Source organism: Osmerus mordax, chromosome 4 (assembly GCF_038355195.1).
Source record: "Osmerus mordax isolate fOsmMor3 chromosome 4, fOsmMor3.pri, whole genome shotgun sequence".
NCBI lineage: Eukaryota > Metazoa > Chordata > Actinopteri > Osmeriformes > Osmeridae > Osmerus > Osmerus mordax.
In genome coordinates this window covers 22359709-22380835 of record NC_090053.1, presented here as the reverse complement: position 1 = coordinate 22380835, position 21127 = coordinate 22359709, and the positions used below count along the sequence as shown (strand labels likewise).

Here is a 21127-nt window from a genome sequence, read left to right as displayed (position 1 = left end):
GTCTATCTCTTCAAAACATATGGGCCCTATCTTGCACCCAGTGCAATTGACTTTGTCAATGATGAAAGTATCATTCCTAGTTTGCACTCGACGCAAAGCGGACTTTTCCCTCCACAGACACACGTCGGTAAATGAGGGAATGACCTTGCGCTCCCGGGGGCGGTTCAGCGAAAAAAGGAGGCGTGTTCCGGCGCAAACGTTCCCTGGTGCTATTTTGCAGTTTCAGAAAAACTATTCCGCCACAGACCAAGTCTAAAGTCAATGGTGCATTATTCAGATGTTATTTTAAGGGTGCATGCTTGGCCCGTGCGCACTGCTGGCGAGGCCAGGGTCTTCTTCCTGCGAAGCTACGTTACATTGTTTTGATTTCTTGTATGGCTGTGTTACATTTATTTCATGTCAATGATTTAAAAGATTTTCATGAGAAATCTATATGTATGTGAACTTGCTTTGTAACAATTGTGGCAATTTCCTCCCACGCCTGTTTAACCGAAGCTTATTTGGGCGGGTTTCTTCTCCCATCCCAATAAGAATCAGAATTCGGTTTATTCATTTTACATTTAGTCATTTAGCAGACGCTCTTATCCAGAGCGACTTACAGTAAGTACAGGGACATTCCCCCGAGGCAAGTAGGGTGAAGTGCCTTGCCTAAGGACACAACGTCATCTGGCACGGCCGGGAATCGAACTGGCAACCTTCTGATTACAAGCCCGCTTCCCTAACCGCTCTGCCACCTGACTCCCTATTTAGTGACACAAACGTATTGAGGCAATGTGTACATTTAAATAAGTACACCCCTTTCAGCCATTTTGTATTTGATTCAACTGTCTTAAGTAATGTTTTTAGATACATCCATGATACATATCTGTTCAAAATTTCAAGTAAATTAGAGCTTTGGTTCAAGAGAAGAGGAATTTTGAAGGTTTTCCCAAATTATCACTGTACAGGAAAATCCATCATGGCGGACCTTATGGGTCCTTGAGGCTTTTTTGTTCCTCATTAAAAATGAGGCATGCACACCAAGTTTCAGAAGAATTGGAGCAATGGGGTGGAAATGCCATCACTTTTAAAATCGGACTTTTGGGCGTGGCCTGTGGCCCCCCCTATGGTCCAATGTGGCCCATATTTGGTGTGGGGGTACCAACTTGGATGTAGTATCAATGTGCCAAATTAGAAAATTTATGACCAGGGACCTTTTGAGATGTTGGGGCGCAAGGAGAAAAAAAATAATAATAAGAATACCAATAATAACAATAGGTTCCCTCCTACCGGAGGAACCTAATAAGAATACCAACAATAACAATAGGTTCCCTCCTACCGGAGGAACCTAATAATAAAACTAACAAATACAATACATTTACATTTAGTCATTTAGCAGACGCTCTTATCCAGAGCGACTTGCAGTAAGTACAGGGACATACCCCCGAGGCAAGTAGGGTGAAGTGCCTTGCCCAAGGACACAACGTCAGTTGGCATGACCGGGAATGGAACTGGCGACCTTCGGATTACTAGCCCGACTCCCTCACCGCTCAGCCACCTGACTCCCTAGGTTCCCTCCTACCGGAGGAAGCCTAATGAGCAGCATGAGTGGGCAACTTAGTGCAATGAGAAAACTGCTCTGCCTTTCCCATACAATGTCACTTATCAACAAGTACATTATCGTCAATAAAGTACGTGTTCCAGGGTGTTGTTAGGCCCGACGCGCAGCGGAGGGCCGGCAAACCCTGGAACACGTACTTTATTGACGATAATGTACTGCCTCTCGTACCTTATTGCTTAAATAACACTGCTATAGTCTGGGCCTTTGTGAGATATCCAGGTCATCTGTTCAACCTCCACTCTGGTTCCCACCACACCCTTCATCCACCCCTTGTCCATCCACCCCTCTATCACTCCACCCTCTATCCCTGTACCCCTCTATCTCTCCATCCCTCCACCCCTGTATCCCTCCATCTCTCCATCCCGCCACTCTCTATCCATCTATCCCTCTCCCTTCCTCTCCCCTCCCTCCTCCTCTCTCCCCTTCTCAGACCGTCTCTGCCCTCCTCTCCCCGCCTCCTCTCCCCTCATTTCCCCTTCCCAGCTCTGCTCTCCTCTATAACTCGGCACAATGACAGGATCTATCAGGATTCTCAGGCCAACAAACAATAGAGCCTTATTCAACTGACCCTCATTCCAGAGGTGCAAATATAACATATAAAAGGCCTGTGTGTGTCCATTCGGTGGGTATATCCCTAACAGAGCAGGGATGTGCTCAGAGTGAATCCAGGCCTGACGGAGCAGGGATGTGCTCAGTGAATCCAGGCCTGATGGAGCAGGGATGTGCTCAGAGTGAATCCAGGCCTGATGGAGCAGGGATGTGCTCAGAGTGAATCCAGGCCTGATGGAGCAGGGATGTGTTCAGAGTGAATCCAGTCCTAATGGAGCAGGGATGTGCTCAGAGCTAATCCAGGCCTGATGGAGCAGGGATGTGCTCAGAGTGAATCCAGGCCTGATGGAGCAGGGATGTGCTCAGAGTGAATCCAGGCCTGATGGAGCAGGGATGTGCTCAGAGCGAATCCAGGCCTGATGGAGCAGGGATGTGCTCAGAGCGAATCCAGGCCTGATGGAGCAGGGATGTGCTCAGAGCTAATCCAGGCCTGATGGCGCAGGGATGTGCTCAGAGTGAATCCAGGCCTGATGGAGCAGGGATGTGCTCAGAAATACTCCAGGCCTGATGGAGCAGGGATGTGCTCAGAGCTAATCCAGGCCTGATGGAGCAGGGATGTGCTCAGAGATACTCCAGGCCTGATGGAGCAGGGATGTGCTCATAGCTAATCCAGGCCTGATGGAGCAGGGATGTGCTCAGAGCGAATCCAGGCCTGATGGAGCAGGGATGTGCTCAGAGCTAATCCAGGCCTGATGGAGCAGGGATGTGCTCAGAGTGAATCCAGGCCTGATGGAGCAGGGATGTGCTCAGAAATACTCCAGGCCTGATGGAGCAGGGATGTGCTCAGAGTTAATCCAGGCCTGATGGAGCAGGGATGTGCTCAGAGCTAATCCAGGCCTGATGGAGCAGGGATGTGCTCAGAGCTAATCCAGGTCTGGTGGAGCAGGGATGTGCTCAGAGCTAATCCAGGCCTGGTGGAGCAGGGATATATTCAGAGTGAATACAGATTTACCAGTCTCCAGCGGTATTGACAACCAAGCAGAGAATAAAACAATGGCCCCTTGTAGCCCAAACGTTGACCTCATTGTAGCCAGTCTGATGAGGGAACCAGCCGGCTCCTCTGGGGGGTCTGGGTCAAGACTAAACACAGAGCCAGCATCCACTCTGCTGATTGGTCAAGACTAAACACAGAGCCAGCGTCCACTCTGCTGATTGGTCGAGCTTGGATGACTACGAGGGCTATTGGTTGTTGTGAGGCGAGGAGGTCCATGTGAGGCGTCTCTCTTGTAGGCCTGAGTGTGAGATGTGAAGTGGACTGAGGGACCCGAATGTAAATGACTCCCTTGATGAGGCAACGCTCCTGTGCTGTCATTACTGATTGGCGTCCGGGCAGTAGCATACTCTGCTCTGATTGGTCGACTGGCCTGCAACTTGCGGGTGTAGTGGAGCGTGAGAGTTTGAAACGGGAGATTAGATGAGAGAGAAGCTGGACCTAATTGCGTTGCGTATGTGGGGTGTGTGTGTGTGGGTGTGTAGGGTGTGTGGGTGTGGGTGTGGGGGGGCTGTGTGTATGTGTGTTTGGGGTTTGTGTGGATGGTGTGTGTGTTTGTGTGTACAGCTGCTGTTTAAACCTTCAGACTACAACACAACGTTCCCCCAGGGAACGGCTCTGCACACTGCGCTCTGATTGGTCCAACCTGAGAGGATGAAGAGAATAAATGTTAGAATAATTGAAACCAGACATATAGTTTGTGTCTACAAATGTCTTATGGGTCAACGCATTACGATCATAAAAAAGCATAAAAACTTTAAAAAGCCCTTTAATGTTGGGATTGTCAAAACTCAACATGAAACATTTTACTTTTCTGCACTTATAACAGTACAGCTTGTCTCAGACCTGTCCTATACAGTCTCAGTAATGGAGGAGATGGTTTATTCAACCTTACATCTTCACCAGTCATATTTATATCTCCATCATCACGACACCTTGTCGCTTATGCCCCTATTGTTGCCCCACTGATCCCCTACTGCCCCCCTGATCCCCTACTGCCCCATCTGATCCAATAATGCCCCACATGACCTCTTGTTGCCCCCCAGGTGCTGAGCAGGTGCTGCTCCTGGCTCGTAGGACTGACCTGCGCCGCATCTCCCTGGACCTCCCCGACTTCACCGACATCGTACTGCAGGTGGATGACATCCGGCACGCCATCGCCGTCGACTATGACCCCGTGGAGGGCCACGTGTACTGGACGGACGACGAGGTGAAGGCCATCCGCAGGGCGCGCATCGACGGCAGTGAGGCCCAGACGCTGGTGACCACGGAGGTGAACCACCCTGACGGCATCGCTGTGGACTGGGTCGCACGCAACCTGTACTGGACCGACACGGGCACCGACCGCATTGAGGTGACCCGGCTGAACGGCACCTCCAGACGGATCCTGATCTCTGAGAACCTGGAGGAGCCCAGAGCAATTGTGCTGGACCCTGTTAACGGGTGGGTGTTTGTGTGTGTTTTGTGTTTCTCAACATTTATGAAAGTTGTGATCCACATCCACTCTGTAAATGACAGTAAATGATCCCCCCCATCCCTCCCCCTCCTTCCTCCTCGCCTCCCTTCGCCCCTCCCCCCCAGCTACATGTACTGGACTGACTGGGGAGAGAACCCCAAGATTGAGCGGGCCACTCTGGACGGCAGTGAACGTCTGGTGCTGCTGAACTCCTCCCTGGGCTGGCCCAACGGCCTCGCCCTGGACCACGCTGCTGGGAAGCTGTACTGGGGCGACGCCAAGACTGATAAGATAGAGGTGAGCCTCCAGCAGCTCTGGCTCAGCGGAGCTGGGGAGAACATCACTCTGGAACACCTTTGGTGCTAGGTAGTCTCTGGAGGGTGGTTTGCGTGGTGTGTGTGTGTGTGTGTGTGTGTGTGAGTAATTGTTGGGTGTTGTTTTGCTCCACGGTTTGTTGTTTGTGGCTTGGTGTTGCTGAATGGAAGTGAAGTTAGTATTAGGGTTATAAAGTCAACTGGTTTTTTTTACCTTGAAAGGTCCATTTTTTGTCTTTGTTATGTCTGGATCTCTTCATAACACAGCAAGCTAGTCTGTCCTGTCTGCCTGTCTGCCTGTCTGCCTGTCTGCCTGTCTGTCCTGTCTGCCTCTGTTCTGCCTGTCTGTCTGCTGGCTCAATAAGCTCCTTTTGTTTTCAATTTGACTACTTCCTCTTTCATTCTTGTGCTTGATATTTTCATACCAGCACAGAGTTTGAGATGCGTTTGTGTGTGTGTATGTGTGCATGCGCACGTGTGTGTGTGTATGTGTGCATGTGCACGTGTGTGTGTGTATGTGTGCATGCGCATGTGTGTGTGTGTATGTGTGCATGCGCACGTGTGTGTGTTTCTTCAAGGTCCATGTGTGATTTATAGTCTACCTGCATGCACAAGTCCCAGGGTGTCAGAGTACCAAGGTGGCCATATTTCTGCAGTCACATGCTCCATATAATATGTAAACACAGGAAGAGCCAAGCTGCATCCCAGATGACTTCTCATGGAAGATTACTTGGTGGAAATTATGGTCTGTTCACTGGAGTTAGTTTTTCCATCCTCTGTCTGTCTCTGTCTCTTTCTGTACTTTCCCTCAGTTTTATTTTGACGGTTTATCTTCTCTTCACACCCAGACTAGTCTGCCCTACCTAGACTAGTCTGGGTGTGGCAGGACTAGACTAGTTTGGATGTGGCTGGGCTTGGGTTGTACTAGGATAGGTAAGGTTGTTGGACTAGGCTTGGCTAGATTAGACGTGTGGTCAAAATCAGAATCAGAAAGGGTTTTTATCGCCATGAAAGTTTGCACAGACAAGGAATTTACTTTGGCAGGAAGGTGCATACACTAAACATATAGGAATCTTAAAACTTAAATATGTGGTCTAACTATACAAAAGGAACAAAGTCTAGCTGATGGTATTTAGAATAAAAAATACAATATACAATATAAAGTAGACATTATTTGCAATATAAAAATACAGATAGTACAAAAAATACAAATAGTACAAAAGATACAATTAGTGCAAATGGCAATGTGGCAAGGTGTCATTGTGCAGATTGTGATTAACTCATTAAAGTCAGTGTGAGCCCTTGGCCTTGTTGAAGAGGCCAACAGCGGATGGAAAGAAACTGTTCTTATGGCGTGAGGTTTTGGTCCTGATGGACCGCAGCCTTCTGCCGGAGGGGAGTATCTGTAACAGGGAGTGGCCAGGGTGGGAGGGGTCGGCAACAATCATCCTCGCTCGCCTCAGGGTCCTCGAGGTGTGCAGGTCCTCGAGGGTAGGCAGATTGCAGCCGATCACCTTCTCGGCAGTGCGGATGATACGCTGCAGTCTGCTCTTGTCCTTGGCGGTGGCAGCCGTGTACCAGATGGTGATGGAAGAGGTGAGGATGGACTCAATGATGGCTGTGTAGAAGTGCACCATCATTGTCTTTGGCAGGTTGAATTTCTTCAGCTGCCGTAGGAAGTACATCCTCTGTTGTGCTTTTTTGGAGGATGTAGTATGTGGTAGGGTTAGGGTTAGACTCTGACCCCTGGCCTGGATAGCACAATGGAGCCCCATAACAGAGGAGGGAAGAGGGGGGAAGGGGCAGAGGTTCCCCTCCCCCTCCTCTCTCCCCCTCCACCCCCTCTCCGTTCTGGGGCTCCTCTCCGGCCAGATGCAGCCTGCTTCAGAGGCAGCTGACAAGTGTGTTCTGTTCTGCTCTTTTCAGCCGACTCCTTCAGCTTCACCTAATGAAGGCCTCGCCATTCTCCCTCTCACGCTGAAAAGGTCTGAGGAGCGCTTGAAGTGCTAATAGGGGCGGCCCCCCTCTGCTCAGCCCTTCAGCAACTTTTCATTAAAGTTTTTCTGAAGCTGTTTTTTGTTGTTTGTTTTGGGATTTATTTATTTAATTGCATTTCTTTTACACTTTATTTTATTCTCCCAATTGCTATTGGAGATTCTAGGTTTTCCTCTGTTCTGTAGGAGCCTGCCTTGCCATTTAGTTGTTACTGTTTATCCCTTTTCTTATTAAAGACTTTTCTCTCTTTCTAGATGAAAACAGCGTTCAGTCTTGAATGGGACGTTTTGAAAAAGTGCCTTCTGGCATTTGGAATGCATCAGCTCACTGCCTGAATGGTTCCCAATAGAGGTCTGAAGGCAAGCCCTCCTCCTGGCCTCTCCCCCACCCTCCTCCTGGCCTCTCCCCTCACCCTCCTCCTGGCCTCTCCCCCACCCTCCTCCTGGCCTCTCCCCTCACCCTCCTCCTGGCCTCTCCCCTCACCCTCCTCCTGGCCTCTCCCCCACCCTCCTCCTGGCCTCTCCCCTCACCCTCCTCCTGGCCTCTCCCCCACCCTCCTCCTGGCCTCTCCCCTCACCCTCCTCCTGGCCTCTCCCCCACCCTCCTCCTGGCCTCTCCCCTCACCCTCCTCCTGGCCTCTCCCCTCACCCTCCTCCTGGCCTCTCCCCTCACCCTCCTCCTGGCCTCTCCCCCCACCCTCCTCTTGGCCTCTCCCCCACCCTCCTCCTGGCCTCTCCCCCACCCTCCTCCTGGCCTCTCCCCTCACCCTCCTCCTGGCCTCTCCCCCCACCCTCCTCCTGGCCTCTCCCCCACCCTTCTCCTGGCCTCCCCCGCCCTCATCCTGGCCTCTCCCCCCACCCGCCTCCCGGCCTCTCCCCCCACCCGCCTCCCATCCTCTCCCCCCACACGCCTCCCGGCCTCTCCCCCACCCTCCTTCCATCCTCTCCCCCCACACTCCTCCCGGCCTCTCCCCACATCCTCCTCCCGGCCTCTCCCCCCTCCCTCCTCGCCAGCCTCACCCGCCACCCTCTCCTCCTGGCCTCTCCTCCTCCTGGCCTCTATCTCCTCCCCCTTCCCTCTCTTTCTGCACCGCTGACAGGGCCTCTTCCTCCTCCCTCCTCCCTGTCTTTCTGACAGGGCTTCTCCCTCCTCCCTGTCCCAGGGCCTGACTCAATAGAGCTCTTTCTTTTTTTCTCCTCTTTTTTCTTGTTGCTAAGTGAATAGCCTCAGGGTCTGAAGACGTCTGCCATTGTTCCTGTTTGGTGTGAGGGGAGACAGCCTCAGTGGTGCAGCTAAATGTTTGTCATCTTCACACCTAGCCGAGTCCGTCATGCTATGGGTGCGTTTCAGTCCTGATTTAGACTGAAGTAGCAGACTTTAGGAAGGGTTCTCTGGCGAGATGCCTCTTGCCTTAAATAAATAGTATTTCAGGGAAGCTGGAGGAAGTTGAAGTGTCATCAGTACAGTGTGACGTGAACAGCTACGGGGAACATTGTTGTTTTCCTACGCTAGACCGGCCTCAGAGTTTTGATATATGATCTAACCCACACACAGTATGGATATTCATACACACACAGTATATACATTCATACATACATATATATACACACACAGTATATACATTCATACATATGCAGGGTTCTAAATTAACTTTTTTGATCACCAGCCAATTTGGTCAGAATTTCCACTAGCCAAATTTTTTCTGGTGAAAATAAAAAACAATTATGAGTTTCACTGAATGCATTTGATCATTTTATTGGGTGTGCTCAAGCCTTCGGCGAGAGCACAACCTTTGTTCTCTCACATATATATTATTATTATTCTTTTTGCCCCCCTAAAACTCAGTCAATATTTGGCCTACATAGACAACGTAGGTGTCAACAGTTTCGTCTTGGTAGCGATTGAGTTGCTTCTATTGGAATTTACGTTCCGTTGCATGGTTTGGGCTTAAGTTAAGTTTTTGTGGCGAAAAGTGAAGCTAATGGTGGCTAATTTTCTAGCCACAGTCACTGACGTTACTAACGTCACTACGTCACTAACGTCACGAAAACACGCGTGACTACCTTTGGCAGAACATTCGTTTCGCATCTGTTAACTTGGGGGATAGCTAGGCTAACTATAGCTTTACTGCAAGGCAGCTGCAGAAACGCCACAAGCAAAGAGGCCAGGGTGATAAATATTTACTCATTTTACTTTGTGATATGACACACAATTGTGATGTGTAATGTACAATATAAGCTGATATTATTAAGGAAGTACATCTACTTTCGGAAACAGTAGTCTACTATTTCACTGAAATATTAGCATCATGACATTAGCCTGTGTTTCCCGGGCAACACATACTACAGTGGTCTATGATGTATCTGTTTTCAATCGTTAAAATAAACATTCCTCACATATACATTTTCGTTGTAGGATTTATTCTGACATTAGTAAACGATTTGTTGGTGAAATTACCATTACCTGCTGTTTCAAACCAGTGTAGCTCACTGCAACGCTGTAGCTTACGCGAGACACACTACAAAAACATCTAGCTACAGTACTGTACACAGCTGTTTAGGAAGTCAAACGGCGACAGAAAATGTTCGGCACTCCCCTTACTTAAATCAAAAGTCTATCTAACTACTAACCTGAACTTCATTGCCACAGCCTAAACGTTGTCAATCTGTTCATGAAAATAATTAATTTCAGCCTAAACCGTACAACGGAACGTTAAATCCAATTCAACCAACGCAATCGCTACCAAGACGAACACAGCAGTAGTCTACTACTGTACCGTAGTAGTACAATTTACCGGGGCAGCTTCTCCACACAGGGCTATGTTGCATTTTGCGTTGTTACTGACAATGATCGCTACCAGTGAGCTTTTTATGAATGAGCGATTTTCCACTAAATAAATGTCAAGCTTATTTACGTTTTGGGGGGCATATTTTCAGTTAGCAGATGGTACTGTTTTAATCGCGATTCCATCTTCTACTGCCGGTAACGTCGTAGAATAATCTTCAAAGCGGGCTCTTTTTTCATGAATGAATGCAATGAGTAGGCTAAATGCCTGAAAATATCACGAGAAGGGAAAAACTTAAAAGGACGTTTAAGTCATAGAGATTAGGTCAATTTTTACACCGGTCTGCCAAATTTATTCGTTTTGATTCAACGATGAGGCTGCCTCTTGCAGGGGAAATGAGAAGACATCTATTTCATTCTACACTTCACTCGTATTTTCATTTGTAAATGAGCAGCAACAAAAAAATGCTTTTAAATCTGTGTAATCTTTGTAAATAATAAGTATGCATTTTTATATAAAATATACAGAAATATCAGTTGTAAAAATGTCATTCAAAAACGGACCCCTGTGCAACCGACGCAAGCAAGCACACCCTACAATTTCCCCAGAAATTGTATCCTCTCTAGTTAACATTGTTGGCATGAAAAACAAAGACAATGAAGTAAAATGAAGCACAGAAGTATAATGCAAGGGTATGTGAAATCACCAACACGTGACTAAGTAAGGACACGATTTATTGTAAATGGCTAAAACGTCCATTCGCGTCATGATGAGATTGACTCCTGCCCATGCATTTACAGTAACGTTTTGTCCTAAGCAGGCATTAATTAAACTGACCTAATATACTCTTTATTAAGAACAGTGTATTTACATTACACTAGACTGTGTCAGTAAGCAACATAATTTTTCTTATGCGTAGACTACATGCGGCAATCCTTACAAAACATCACAACATTTTCATTGTCAAACACAAGCCATTCCCGACCCGTCAGCCATTTGGCATTACATTTTCTTTTGTTCGTTTCTCTAGTGCTATCAATATCCTCATCCACTGCCTCGTTCTTCTTCTCGCCCCCAGAAGTTTGTCCTAACCACCACTGCATTTAGTTAACTTTTTACTTTACTACTCTAGCTAGCTCTTATTACCTCCTATGATCCGCTATGCTTCGTTTGACTTCTTCCTTGTGTTTTCTGGTGGACGCTCAGTTCGTTTCCACGGATTCTCGCGCCGGTTTCACTTCAACTGCGCGCAGCCAATGGGCGTATAAAACGTTATCACGTAGCATTACGGCACAGTGTTCATGGGAAACTTAGGAAGTACTGCCAGGGGGATAAATGACCGAGAACCATGCCGAGAACAGAGCCTTATGTATCATTCATGTAATGCCTCATGCATCACCGGCCAAACTGGCTAGTGAGTTTTTATTAACACCCGCCAAAATGAATTTTAACCCGCATTTGGCGGGTGTTAATTTAGAACCCTGGACATATGGCATGTTCATGTATGGTGAGCTTCTCAGTTTGAGAGGCTGTTCTCTGATCAGGACAGTACAGAGACCCAGCACCTCTCTGCTACAGCAGGCTGATCAGGACAGTACAGAGACCCAGCACCTCTCTGCTACAGCAGGCTGATCAGGACAGTACAGAGACCCAGCACCTCTCTGCTACAGCAGGCTGGAGGAGTTTGGCTGAACAATGACTACGTGAGAAGAATATGCAGATACACAGGGTAATTTAATTTACCTATTGAAGCATATGTTTTGTGGTTGGGTGTGTGTGTTTAGCATGTTTGGCCACACATGGCCGTGGTGGCTTCATGCTCTCTTGGGTTAGGGTTAGGGTAGGGTTAGCCTCTTGGTACAATGTGTCTGCCTCTGAATTTTGGAGGTTGTGGAAGATGGAAATTGTGGAAGATTGACTTTGTGAACAAGCTCTAATATCGGCCTCTTTCCTCTCTGAGACCTGCCTGTCTGAAAGCAGGCTGGATGAGCCTGCATGAGGCTGGATGAGGCTGGATGAGGCTGGATGAGGCTGGATGAGCCTGGATGAGCCTGGATGAGGCTGGATGAGCCTGGATAAGGCTACATGAGGCTCAGGGGTTTGTGGAGGTTTTCAGCTGCGAGGGAATTGTGGTCTTTTATTCCAGTCTCACTGTTTTAGCCTTTTTCTGAAGAATCTGACTCCTCTTGCAACCTGCACACCACCACCCTCCCTCCCCCCTCCCTCCCTCCATCACCCCACTGCTGGAATCCTCTGACGTTGCCGCGATGTACCTCCCTCAAATATCATAACCCTCCCTCCCCCCCCTCCTCCTCCTCCCCCCCCTCCCTCCTAGCAGTGTATGTGCTGGGGGGGCTAGGGGGGCTAGCATTGTATGTGCTGGAGGGGGGCTAGCAGTGTATGTGCTGGGGGGGGCTAGCAGTGTATGTGCTGGGGGGGCTAGGGGGGCTAGCAGTGTATGTGCTGGGGGGGGCTAGGGGGGCTAGCAGTGTATGTGCTGGGGGGGCTAGCAGTGTATGTGCTGGGGGGGGACTAGCAGTGTATGTGCTGGGGGGGACTAGCAGTGTATGTGCTGGGGGGGGCTAGCAGTGTATGTGCTGGGGGGGCTTGGGGGGCTAGCAGTGTATGTGCTGGGGGGGACTAGCAGTGTATGTGCTGGGGGGGCTTGGGGGGCTAGCAGTGTATGTGCTGGGGGGGGCTAGCAGTGTATGTGCTGGGGGGGCTAGGGGAGCTAGCAGTGTATGTGCTGGGGGGGACTAGCAGTGTATGTGCTGGGGGGGCTTGGGGGGCTAGCAGTGTATGTGCTGGGGGGGCTAGGGGGGCTAGCAGTGTATGTGCTGGGGGGGACTAGCAGTGTATGTGCTGGGGGGGGCTAGCAGTGTATGTGCTGGGGGGGCTAGCAGTGTATGTGCTGGGGAGGGCTAGCAGTGTATGTGCTGGGGAGGCTAGGGGAGCTAGCAGTGTATGTGCTGGGGGGGCTTGGGGGGCTAGCAGTGTATGTGCTGGGGGGGCTTGGGGAGCTAGCAGTGTATGTGCTGGGGGGGCTAGGGGGGCTAGCAGTGTATGTGCTGGGGAGGCTAGGGGAGCTAGCAGTGTATGTGCTGGGGGGGCTAGCAGTGTATGTGCTGGGGGGGCTTGGGGGGCTAGCAGTGTATGTGCTGGGGGGGGCTAGCAGTGTATGTGCTGGGGGGCTTGGGGGGCTAGCAGTGTATGTGCTGGGGGGGCTTGGGGGGCTAGCAGTGTATGTGCTGGGGGGGCTTGGGGGGCTAGCAGTGTATGTGCTGGGGGGGCTAGGGGGGCTAGCAGTGTATGTGCTGGGGAGGCTAGGGGAGCTAGCAGTGTATGTGCTGGGGGGGCTAGCAGTGTATGTGCTGGGGGGGGACTAGCAGTGTATGTGCTGGGGGGGCTTGGGGGGCTAGCAGTGTATGTGCTGGGGGGGCTAGGGGGGCTAGCAGTGTATGTGCTGGGGGGGCTAGGGGAGCTTGCAGTGTATGTGCTGGGGGGGGCTAGTAGTAGTAGTATGCTGAGGTCATAATAATTGTATTTTATTCGTTTTTCATTCATATTTTTTGAGACGGATGGATCTATTTCCTTTAATTTCTTGTGTGATGCTGAAATGTATTTAACAAGTCAACCGTGGTGTCTTACTCCCCCAGGAAGGTTTCATCGTTTAGTTTCTTCCACACAAAAGCTTCCCATTCAGAGAAAGACTATTGAGAACAGGAGCTGGGCAGCTGAGGCCATGATGGGTGCTTGCCTCATCCCTTAAAGAGATCAATAATGTTTCCTTAAAGCTCTCTGCTCCCGGGCCATGGACACATTGTTGCTGGCGGGAGCCGTGAAACCTGATTTGTGGAGGATTTTCCAGCAAGGGGCCTCCCTCTAAAACACTGGCCAGGCTAGTGACAGCTTTAGTGGCCGATCTGGACCTTTCCCTGGGAGAAACAAGGAGACAGCAGAGAAAGTTGCACAGCAACACAGAAGCTATACTCTAGTGTAACATATCACATGTACAAATGTATAGAATATATGTTCACATACAGGAATCCGGTGTAGTCTGGGGTAACCTGGGGCAGTCTGGGGTAGCCTGGATAGTCAGGGGAACCGGGGGGAACCTGGGGCAGTCTGGGATAACCTGGGGTAGTCTGGGGTAACCTGGGGGTAGTTGGGGTAGTTTGGGGAAACCTGTGAAAACCTGGCATGGCCCAGCCTCAAGGCAGTGTTTCACTTTGTGTACAGGTCCTGAAACAGACTGCTCTCATTATGAGAGTGTGTGTGTGAGGATTGAGTCTAGGAAATGGAAACACATGTAGCGCATTAGTCAGACGTGTCCAATAAAAGGCGTCTGTTAGCGTGTGTTGTTGTGGTGAGCTAGTAGCAGCCATCACTGAGAGCTGCACCCAGTCAGCCTCGCTGAGAGGAGAGAGATCTGCAAACAGAAACACAAGGACTCCACCATGTCCACCTTGTCCAGAGAGCCAGGCAGTTAGTTGCTTGGTAACTGTTTTTCATACAGTTGCTCTGTTGCTTCTTTTTGTATACATGTGGAAACGCGCACACACACACACAGTGAGATCTTGAGACTTTGCTGTGCCAAGCTCTTAGGATGTACAGCCGTTTGAGAGAAATAAAAGACACCTGAATGTGGTCATATTTTCCACACTCATCTGCCAGCTCTCTCCTGTCCAAGAGCTCCCCTGAGTTACCTCTCTCTCTTTCCCAATCTCTTTCTCACTCTCACGCCAGTGTGTTATTAGGAAATACTGATCTGTGATTCACATTCAGCTGGGCTGGCCAGAGAGCTGCTCTGAGGTTGATTAACAAGGTCTGAATGTCCAGAGAGCAGCTCAGTGGTTGATTCATCAAGTCTGAATTTCCAAAGAGGCCTTTAAGTGCATTTCCAAGATGGCTGCCTGGCTGTACTGATGGTTAGCAGATGTTGGCTGTTAGTCTGTGAGTCAGAGAGAGTGTTAAATGGATGCAGATTTCCCATGCATTCAAAGTTCATCAGGATTTCGTGTTTGCTCAGGAAGAGGACTGTTAAGATTGTTTAGCTGTTTAGCTGTAGATTGTGCACATGCTTTCGAGTGTCTTGAATAGACATTGCTATACAATACTTTCTCCTCATCTTAAAGGCATGGTAGGTCATGTTGTTGAGAAATACTTTTTGTCATATTTGCTGAAATAAACTTCACATGACAGCAACCAATACATCTAAAGATCTGACAGTAAAATGAAATCAGTCCAATATCTGTGGGCGTCGCAGGACTTTAAAAAACAAGATCAATCATTAAGTTCATACCGACCTTAATGACTGGACGGCATTCGGACCAAACGCAATGATTGGACGGGCTACTTGTCCTTCCAATCATTCCGGCAATAGTCAGGCAGCGTTCATGTGTTTTGGTGGAGTGGCTTTGAAGGGAGAGGTGGGATATTTTGGTTTGAATCCTTTAGAACTCTAGCTATAATTGTTAGTCTCAAAAAACTTACTGATCCTGCCTTTAATAGATCTGCACCATAAAAAAACATTGCCCCAGCCCTAGCCCCAGCCTTAACCCCAGCCTCAGCCCCAGCCTCAGCTCCAACCTGGAAGAGGGGAAGAGGAAGGTGAGGGGGAGAGAACAAGCAGCAGGTTCTATGTGAACGTACAGGTGGTGAGGTGATATGGTGAGGTGTTGTGGTGAGGTGATATGGTGTGGTTACATGTTATGGTGAGGTGTGGTTACATGTTGTGGTGTTATGGTGAGGTGTTGTTACATGTTGTAGTGTTATGGTAAAGTGTGGTTACATGTTGTGGTTTATGATGAGTTGTGTTTGTAAATCGGAGTACCTGCCGCACTGGAATATAGGCCGCACTTTAATCGGGAACAACGATACCATAGCGCCGACTAGCATTGAGAGGAACAATGTTCACGACTGTTTATTTCTCCAGACACACTCTTCCATTGGATAGCTTAGATAGCCTTAACTTTGTAGCTTTTCAGCTTGCCGCAGGGCATTCTGGGTACCAAGAGCATGAGGTGTGTTCGACTTCATGCAACGCCACAGCCGGCTGACTTGAAGCAGTGAACTTAATTATCCAAGATAGCGCCGACGAAGGCTGCCTCGGTCGTTAGGTGCACTCTTTTCTGTCTTGTTTTGTCTGTTAATTCAGTGTTCTGCCAAGATTTCCGGGGTTCTCTAACAAGAGAAGTACTTCTAAACATCAGGACTACAACTCCTGTGGATTTATTTCCCACTTTTTTGCTTCAAGCGGCAGAATTAGTAGGAATTATAGTCAAAGCCACCCTCGGCTTTGTCCTAGCAGCGAAGCGTCGTAGGAGAGGCAAACAAGCCGGTGCACTGGTGCGACTCCGTCGGCGTGGGGCACGCACAGCGTTACCGGGGATATTTCTCTCCAACGTGCGTTCACTGAGCAACAAACTGGATGAACTTCAGCTACTGGTGTGGAAAAACAGAGACTTTCATTCATCTTACGTTTTATGCTTTACGGAGACATGGCTGAGTGAACTGATCCCAGACTCTGCGCTAAAGCTAGCAGGTTTCAAACTGCTGAGAGCGGATTGTGACCCTGTGCTCTCTGGCAAAACGAAAGGGGGTGGTATTTGTTTTACATTAACAGTGGCTGGTGTGAAGATGTGACAGTGATTCTGCAGCACTGTTCTCCTGATCTGGAATAATTTTTTATTAACTGTAGATCTTTTTACTCGCCACGAGAGTTTGCATCATTCATTGTGGTTGGCGTCTACATGCCTCCGCAGGCTAGCGTCAACGAGGCTCAACGTGTGCTCGCCAGCCAGATACTGAGTGTGGAGCATGAAAGTCCGGATTCCTTGGTTATTGTGCTAGGCGACTTTAACAAAGTCAATCTCACTCAAGAACTCCCAAAATATAGACAATTCATCAAATGCCCTACCAAAGAAGGAAACACCTTGGATCACTGCTACTCTACAATCAGCAAAGCATACCATGCGGTCCCCCGAGCAGCACTGGGTCACTCTGACCACGCCATGGTCCACCTGATCCCTGCATACAGGCAGAAGCTAAAGCGCTGTAAGCCTGCTGTGAGGACATCAAAACAGTGGACCAGTGAAGCTATGGAGGATCTGCGGGCGTGCTTAGACTGCACTGACTGGGACATGTTCACGACTGCTACCAATAGTCTGGATGAGCTCACAGAGGCTGTGACATCAAACATCAGCTTCTGTGAGGACTGCTGTATACCAACACGCACCAGGGTAAGCTACAACAACGACAAACCCTGGTTTACACCTCAGAAGGTTGAGGTCAGAGAAAGAGGCCGCATTTAGAAGTGGGGACAAAGACAGTTTCAAGGAGTCGAAGAACAGGTTTAGCAAGGCGGTGAGGGAGGCTAAACGACTGTACTCTGAGAGACTAAAACACCAATTCTCTGCAAACGACTCTGCTTCTGTCTGGAGAGGGCTCAGGCAGATTACCAACTACAAGCCCAGAGCCCCCCACTCAACTAACGACTCCCGCCTGGCCAACGACCTGAATGAGTTCTACTGCAGATTTGAAAGACAATTGGACAGTCCTGAACTACCCCTTCCCACCCAGGAGGCCTCCCACCTCCCCCCCTCTACAGTGACGACTCTCTCCATTCAGGAGGGTGAAGTTAACAGACTTTTCAAGAGGCAGAATCCCCGCAAAGCAGCTGGGCCGGACTCTGTCTCTCCAGCCACCCTCAAGCACTGCGCTGACCAGCTGACTCTGGTGTTTACCTACATCTTTAACACCTCCCTTGAGACATGCCATGTGCCAGCCTGTCTCAAGTCCTCCACCATCATCCCTGTGCCCAAAAAGCCAAGGCCAACAGGACATAATGACTACAGACACGTCGCCCTGACCTCTGTGGTAATGAAGTCTTTCGAGCGCCTGGTGCTGGCACACCTTAAATCCATCACTGACCCTCTACTGGACCCCCTGCAGTTTGCCTACAGAGCCAACAGGTCTGTGGACAATGCAGTTAACATGACCCTCCACTTCACCCTACAGCACCTGGACTCCCCAGCATCCTATGCCAGGATCCTGTTTGTGGACTTCAGCTCTGCCTTCAATACCATCATCCCCGCCCTGCTTCAGGACAAGCTCTCCCAGCTGAATGTGCCTGATTCCACCTGCAGGTGGATCACAGACTTCCTGTCTGACAGGAAGCAGTGTGTTAAGCTGGGAACACAAGTCTCTGACTCCCGGTCCATCAGCACCGGATCACCTCAGGGCTGCGTCCTTTCTCCTCTGCTCTTCTCCCTGTACACCAACAGCTGCACCTCCAGTCATCCGTCCGTCAAACTCCTGAAGTTTGCGGACGACACCACCCTTATTGGGCTCATCTCTGGTGGAGACAAGTCTGATTATAGGTGGGAAGCAGCCAACCTGGTGACCTGGTGCAGCCAGAACAACTTAGAGCTCAATGCTCTTAAGACAGTGGAGATGGTTGTGGACTTCAGAAAGAACACAGCCCCACTCACCCCCATCACCCTGTGTGACTCCCCAGTCAACACTATGGAGTCCTTCCGCTTCCTGGGCACTATCCTCCCCCAGGACCTCAAGTGGGAACTGAACATCAGCTCCCTCATCAAGAAAGCACAACAGAGGATGTACTTCCTTCGGCAGCTGAAGAAGTTCAACCTGCCAAAGACAATGATGGTGCACTTCTACTCAGCCATCATTGAGTCCATCCTCACCTCCTCCATCACCGTCTGGTACGCTGCTGCCACTGCCAAGGACAAGGCTGCAGCGTATCATCCGCACTGCTGAGAAGGTGATTGGCTGCAATCTGCCTACCCTCGAGGACCTGCACACCTCGAGGACCCTGAGGCGGGGGGGGGGGGGGGGGGGCGGTTTGTATGATTTGAAATGGTCATTTCACAGTAACATTTAATTATCACGGCAAACAATTAAACTGCACTGAACTGTAAGTAAAGTACAAAAATGTTAAAATAACAAAACCTGTAATTATTACTTGTGAACGAATATCATACACGTCTTACTAAACCTAGTCACGCAAAAGTGAACGAGGTAAACAAATCCTTTCTGTTTCCTCTTCATAGCCTATGCAGGTCACTTGAACAATTATCCAAAGACCCGTCAGATGAACGAATCGTTCACCACCAACCGTGTCTTTGGATCAATGGTCCGTTCTTCTGCCAACCGAGTCTTCTGATCAATGTTTTGTTCTTTTGCCAACCGAGTCTTCAGATCAATGATTCGTTCATCTGCCGGGTATGAGTCATTGGATCATTTTTCACGTGACCTGCATAGGCTCAGTACTGGTAGCTAGAGGAAATCAAAATGATTCGTTCATTTTGACTGGTTCTTCGGGTACGGTTCTTTGGATCATTGGGCGTGTTTGAGTGTCTCTGCTATGAGGATCTCCACAGCCTTCTCTCCAAGTCCCGTCTTTCACGGGAGCTAAGCTATTTTGGAACAATTTTTTCTAACAGTACTTAACGTTTATTTTTACTGATTCTTTTGTGGGTGATTTGTGAGACGCTAAACTTTGATATCATATATGCATTTTCACTATTTCAACAGAACTGTCTGGAGGCTTTAACCTATTACCTCTAGCTAGCGAAATCCTAACTTAAACAATGTGAATCTGATAGCAAATAAACAGGCTAAATAGCCTACATTTCAACTATACGTAATAGCATGCCCATTCAATTTCTGCAAATACATTTATATATTTAAAACTATTTCTGTAAAGAAACTCACCTTTTGAAGTAATTATTTTCCAGGTGAAAACCAATGCGTGAAAGGCGGTGGAACGTAAGATCCCCCTGCAAAATCTCTTCTGAAACCCCAGTTTCAGCGATGCGTTGAAATGGGCATGCGCAAAGTTGTTGCTCAGGGGCAGACTGAGGGGCAGGTTTGCTAAGGAAGAATTGTAATATTCTTTGATGACTTGTCTTTGGAAATGAAACTCTTAAGAGTCGCTTACCTTTTGGTCACATTGAACAATTTTGTATTACAAAATTATTGGAGCACAAATTTGCATTGTGTCATACAGCTTTTGTATGCTATACAAAGAATGTTTGCTTATGTTACACATCACCAATTGATTGCTTTTGTACATGTTTATAGTAGGCTAAACAATGAAAGACTAAATTATATTCCAAATTCAGTGAAGTATTTTATTTATTAAAGCTACGTTTCTGCATATGAGAAAATTGATGACCAATAACATGCTGGGGCTGAGTTGCACATGAATTACATGCATTGTCTAGGCCTACATTTATACGTGCTGGGATGCAACATTTAATATTGTGTGTGATTGAAATTCATGTAGACTACATTACAAAAGTGTCAGAAATGAGAGCAGTCCAGTGTGATCTCTCCATCTCTGGATAAACCACATAATGCACTCGAGATCCGTTGTCCTACGACCAAAGAGCGACGTAACGGCATCGTGACCCATGGTACCAAAATTAACGTATCCAGCCGACCAAGGTAGGAAGGTAGGACGTTGCGCCAACGTTGTCCACGGGACCAACTGGCAACATTCAATCTATAATGTTGCTACGACGTCGCGGCAACGCTGCCAGAAGGTAATAGCAACGTAATAGCAACGTTGCCGCAATGTCATGTGTTAGTTGGGAATGTAACGCCTGCTTATCGCAGCACAGCAGAGCGCAGGGCAGCTATTTGACCGGTAAACAAATTATATAAACACTTAAAAGCCGTTTTCAAGCCATCCAGTGAAAGGGTGTATTGTTGACTTGTTGTAGCACACGAACATAGCACATCTGGCACAAATCCACCTAATTATTTAATATTTTAACAGCGGTACTTCTCGGCAGTTCTCCATTGACTTGGATGACATCCCCGGTAAACCGGAAGTGCCATTACAACGGAAGTGCAAAAAGAAGAAAAAGTGGGCAGGGCGGAATAAGGTGAATAGGTAGGGTGACCAGACGTCCTCTTTTACCCCGACACTATACTCTTATACTATACTAATAATTATCAATTGGAGTATTAATAGAAACTAGAGAGGGTACAATTTCTGGGGAAATTGTAGGGTGTGCTTGCTTGCGTCGGTTGCACAGGGGTCCGTTTTTGAATGACATTTTTACAACTGATATTTCTGTATATTTTATATAAAAATGAATACTTATTATTTATAAAGATTACATAGATTTAAAAGCATTTTTTTTGCTGCTCATTTACAACTGAAAATACGAGTGAAGTGTAGAATGAGGGGAAAATCGCTCATTCATAAAAAGCTCACTGGTAGCGATCATTGTCAGTAACAACGCAAAATGCGATATAGCCCTGTGTGGAGAAGCTTCCCCGGTAAATTGTAAGGGAGTCAGGTGGCTGAGCGGTGAGGGAATCGGGCTAGTAATCCGAAGGT

The 21127-nt window shown here is 48.4% G+C and overlaps 1 protein-coding gene across 3 annotated transcripts in view; it reads left to right on the top strand.

Moving 5' to 3' along the window:
- The window catches only part of lrp5 (low density lipoprotein receptor-related protein 5), a 60163-nt gene that overhangs the window by 17169 nt on the left and 21867 nt on the right, over nucleotides 1-21127 (top strand). For all 3 annotated transcript variants that reach the window (XM_067234291.1, XM_067234290.1, XM_067234292.1), the window contains exons 7-8: nucleotides 4247-4643; nucleotides 4782-4953. In XM_067234291.1, the coding sequence (XP_067090392.1) occupies nucleotides 4247-4643; nucleotides 4782-4953 (569 nt within the window). The remainder of the gene's footprint in view (nucleotides 1-4246; nucleotides 4644-4781; nucleotides 4954-21127) is intronic.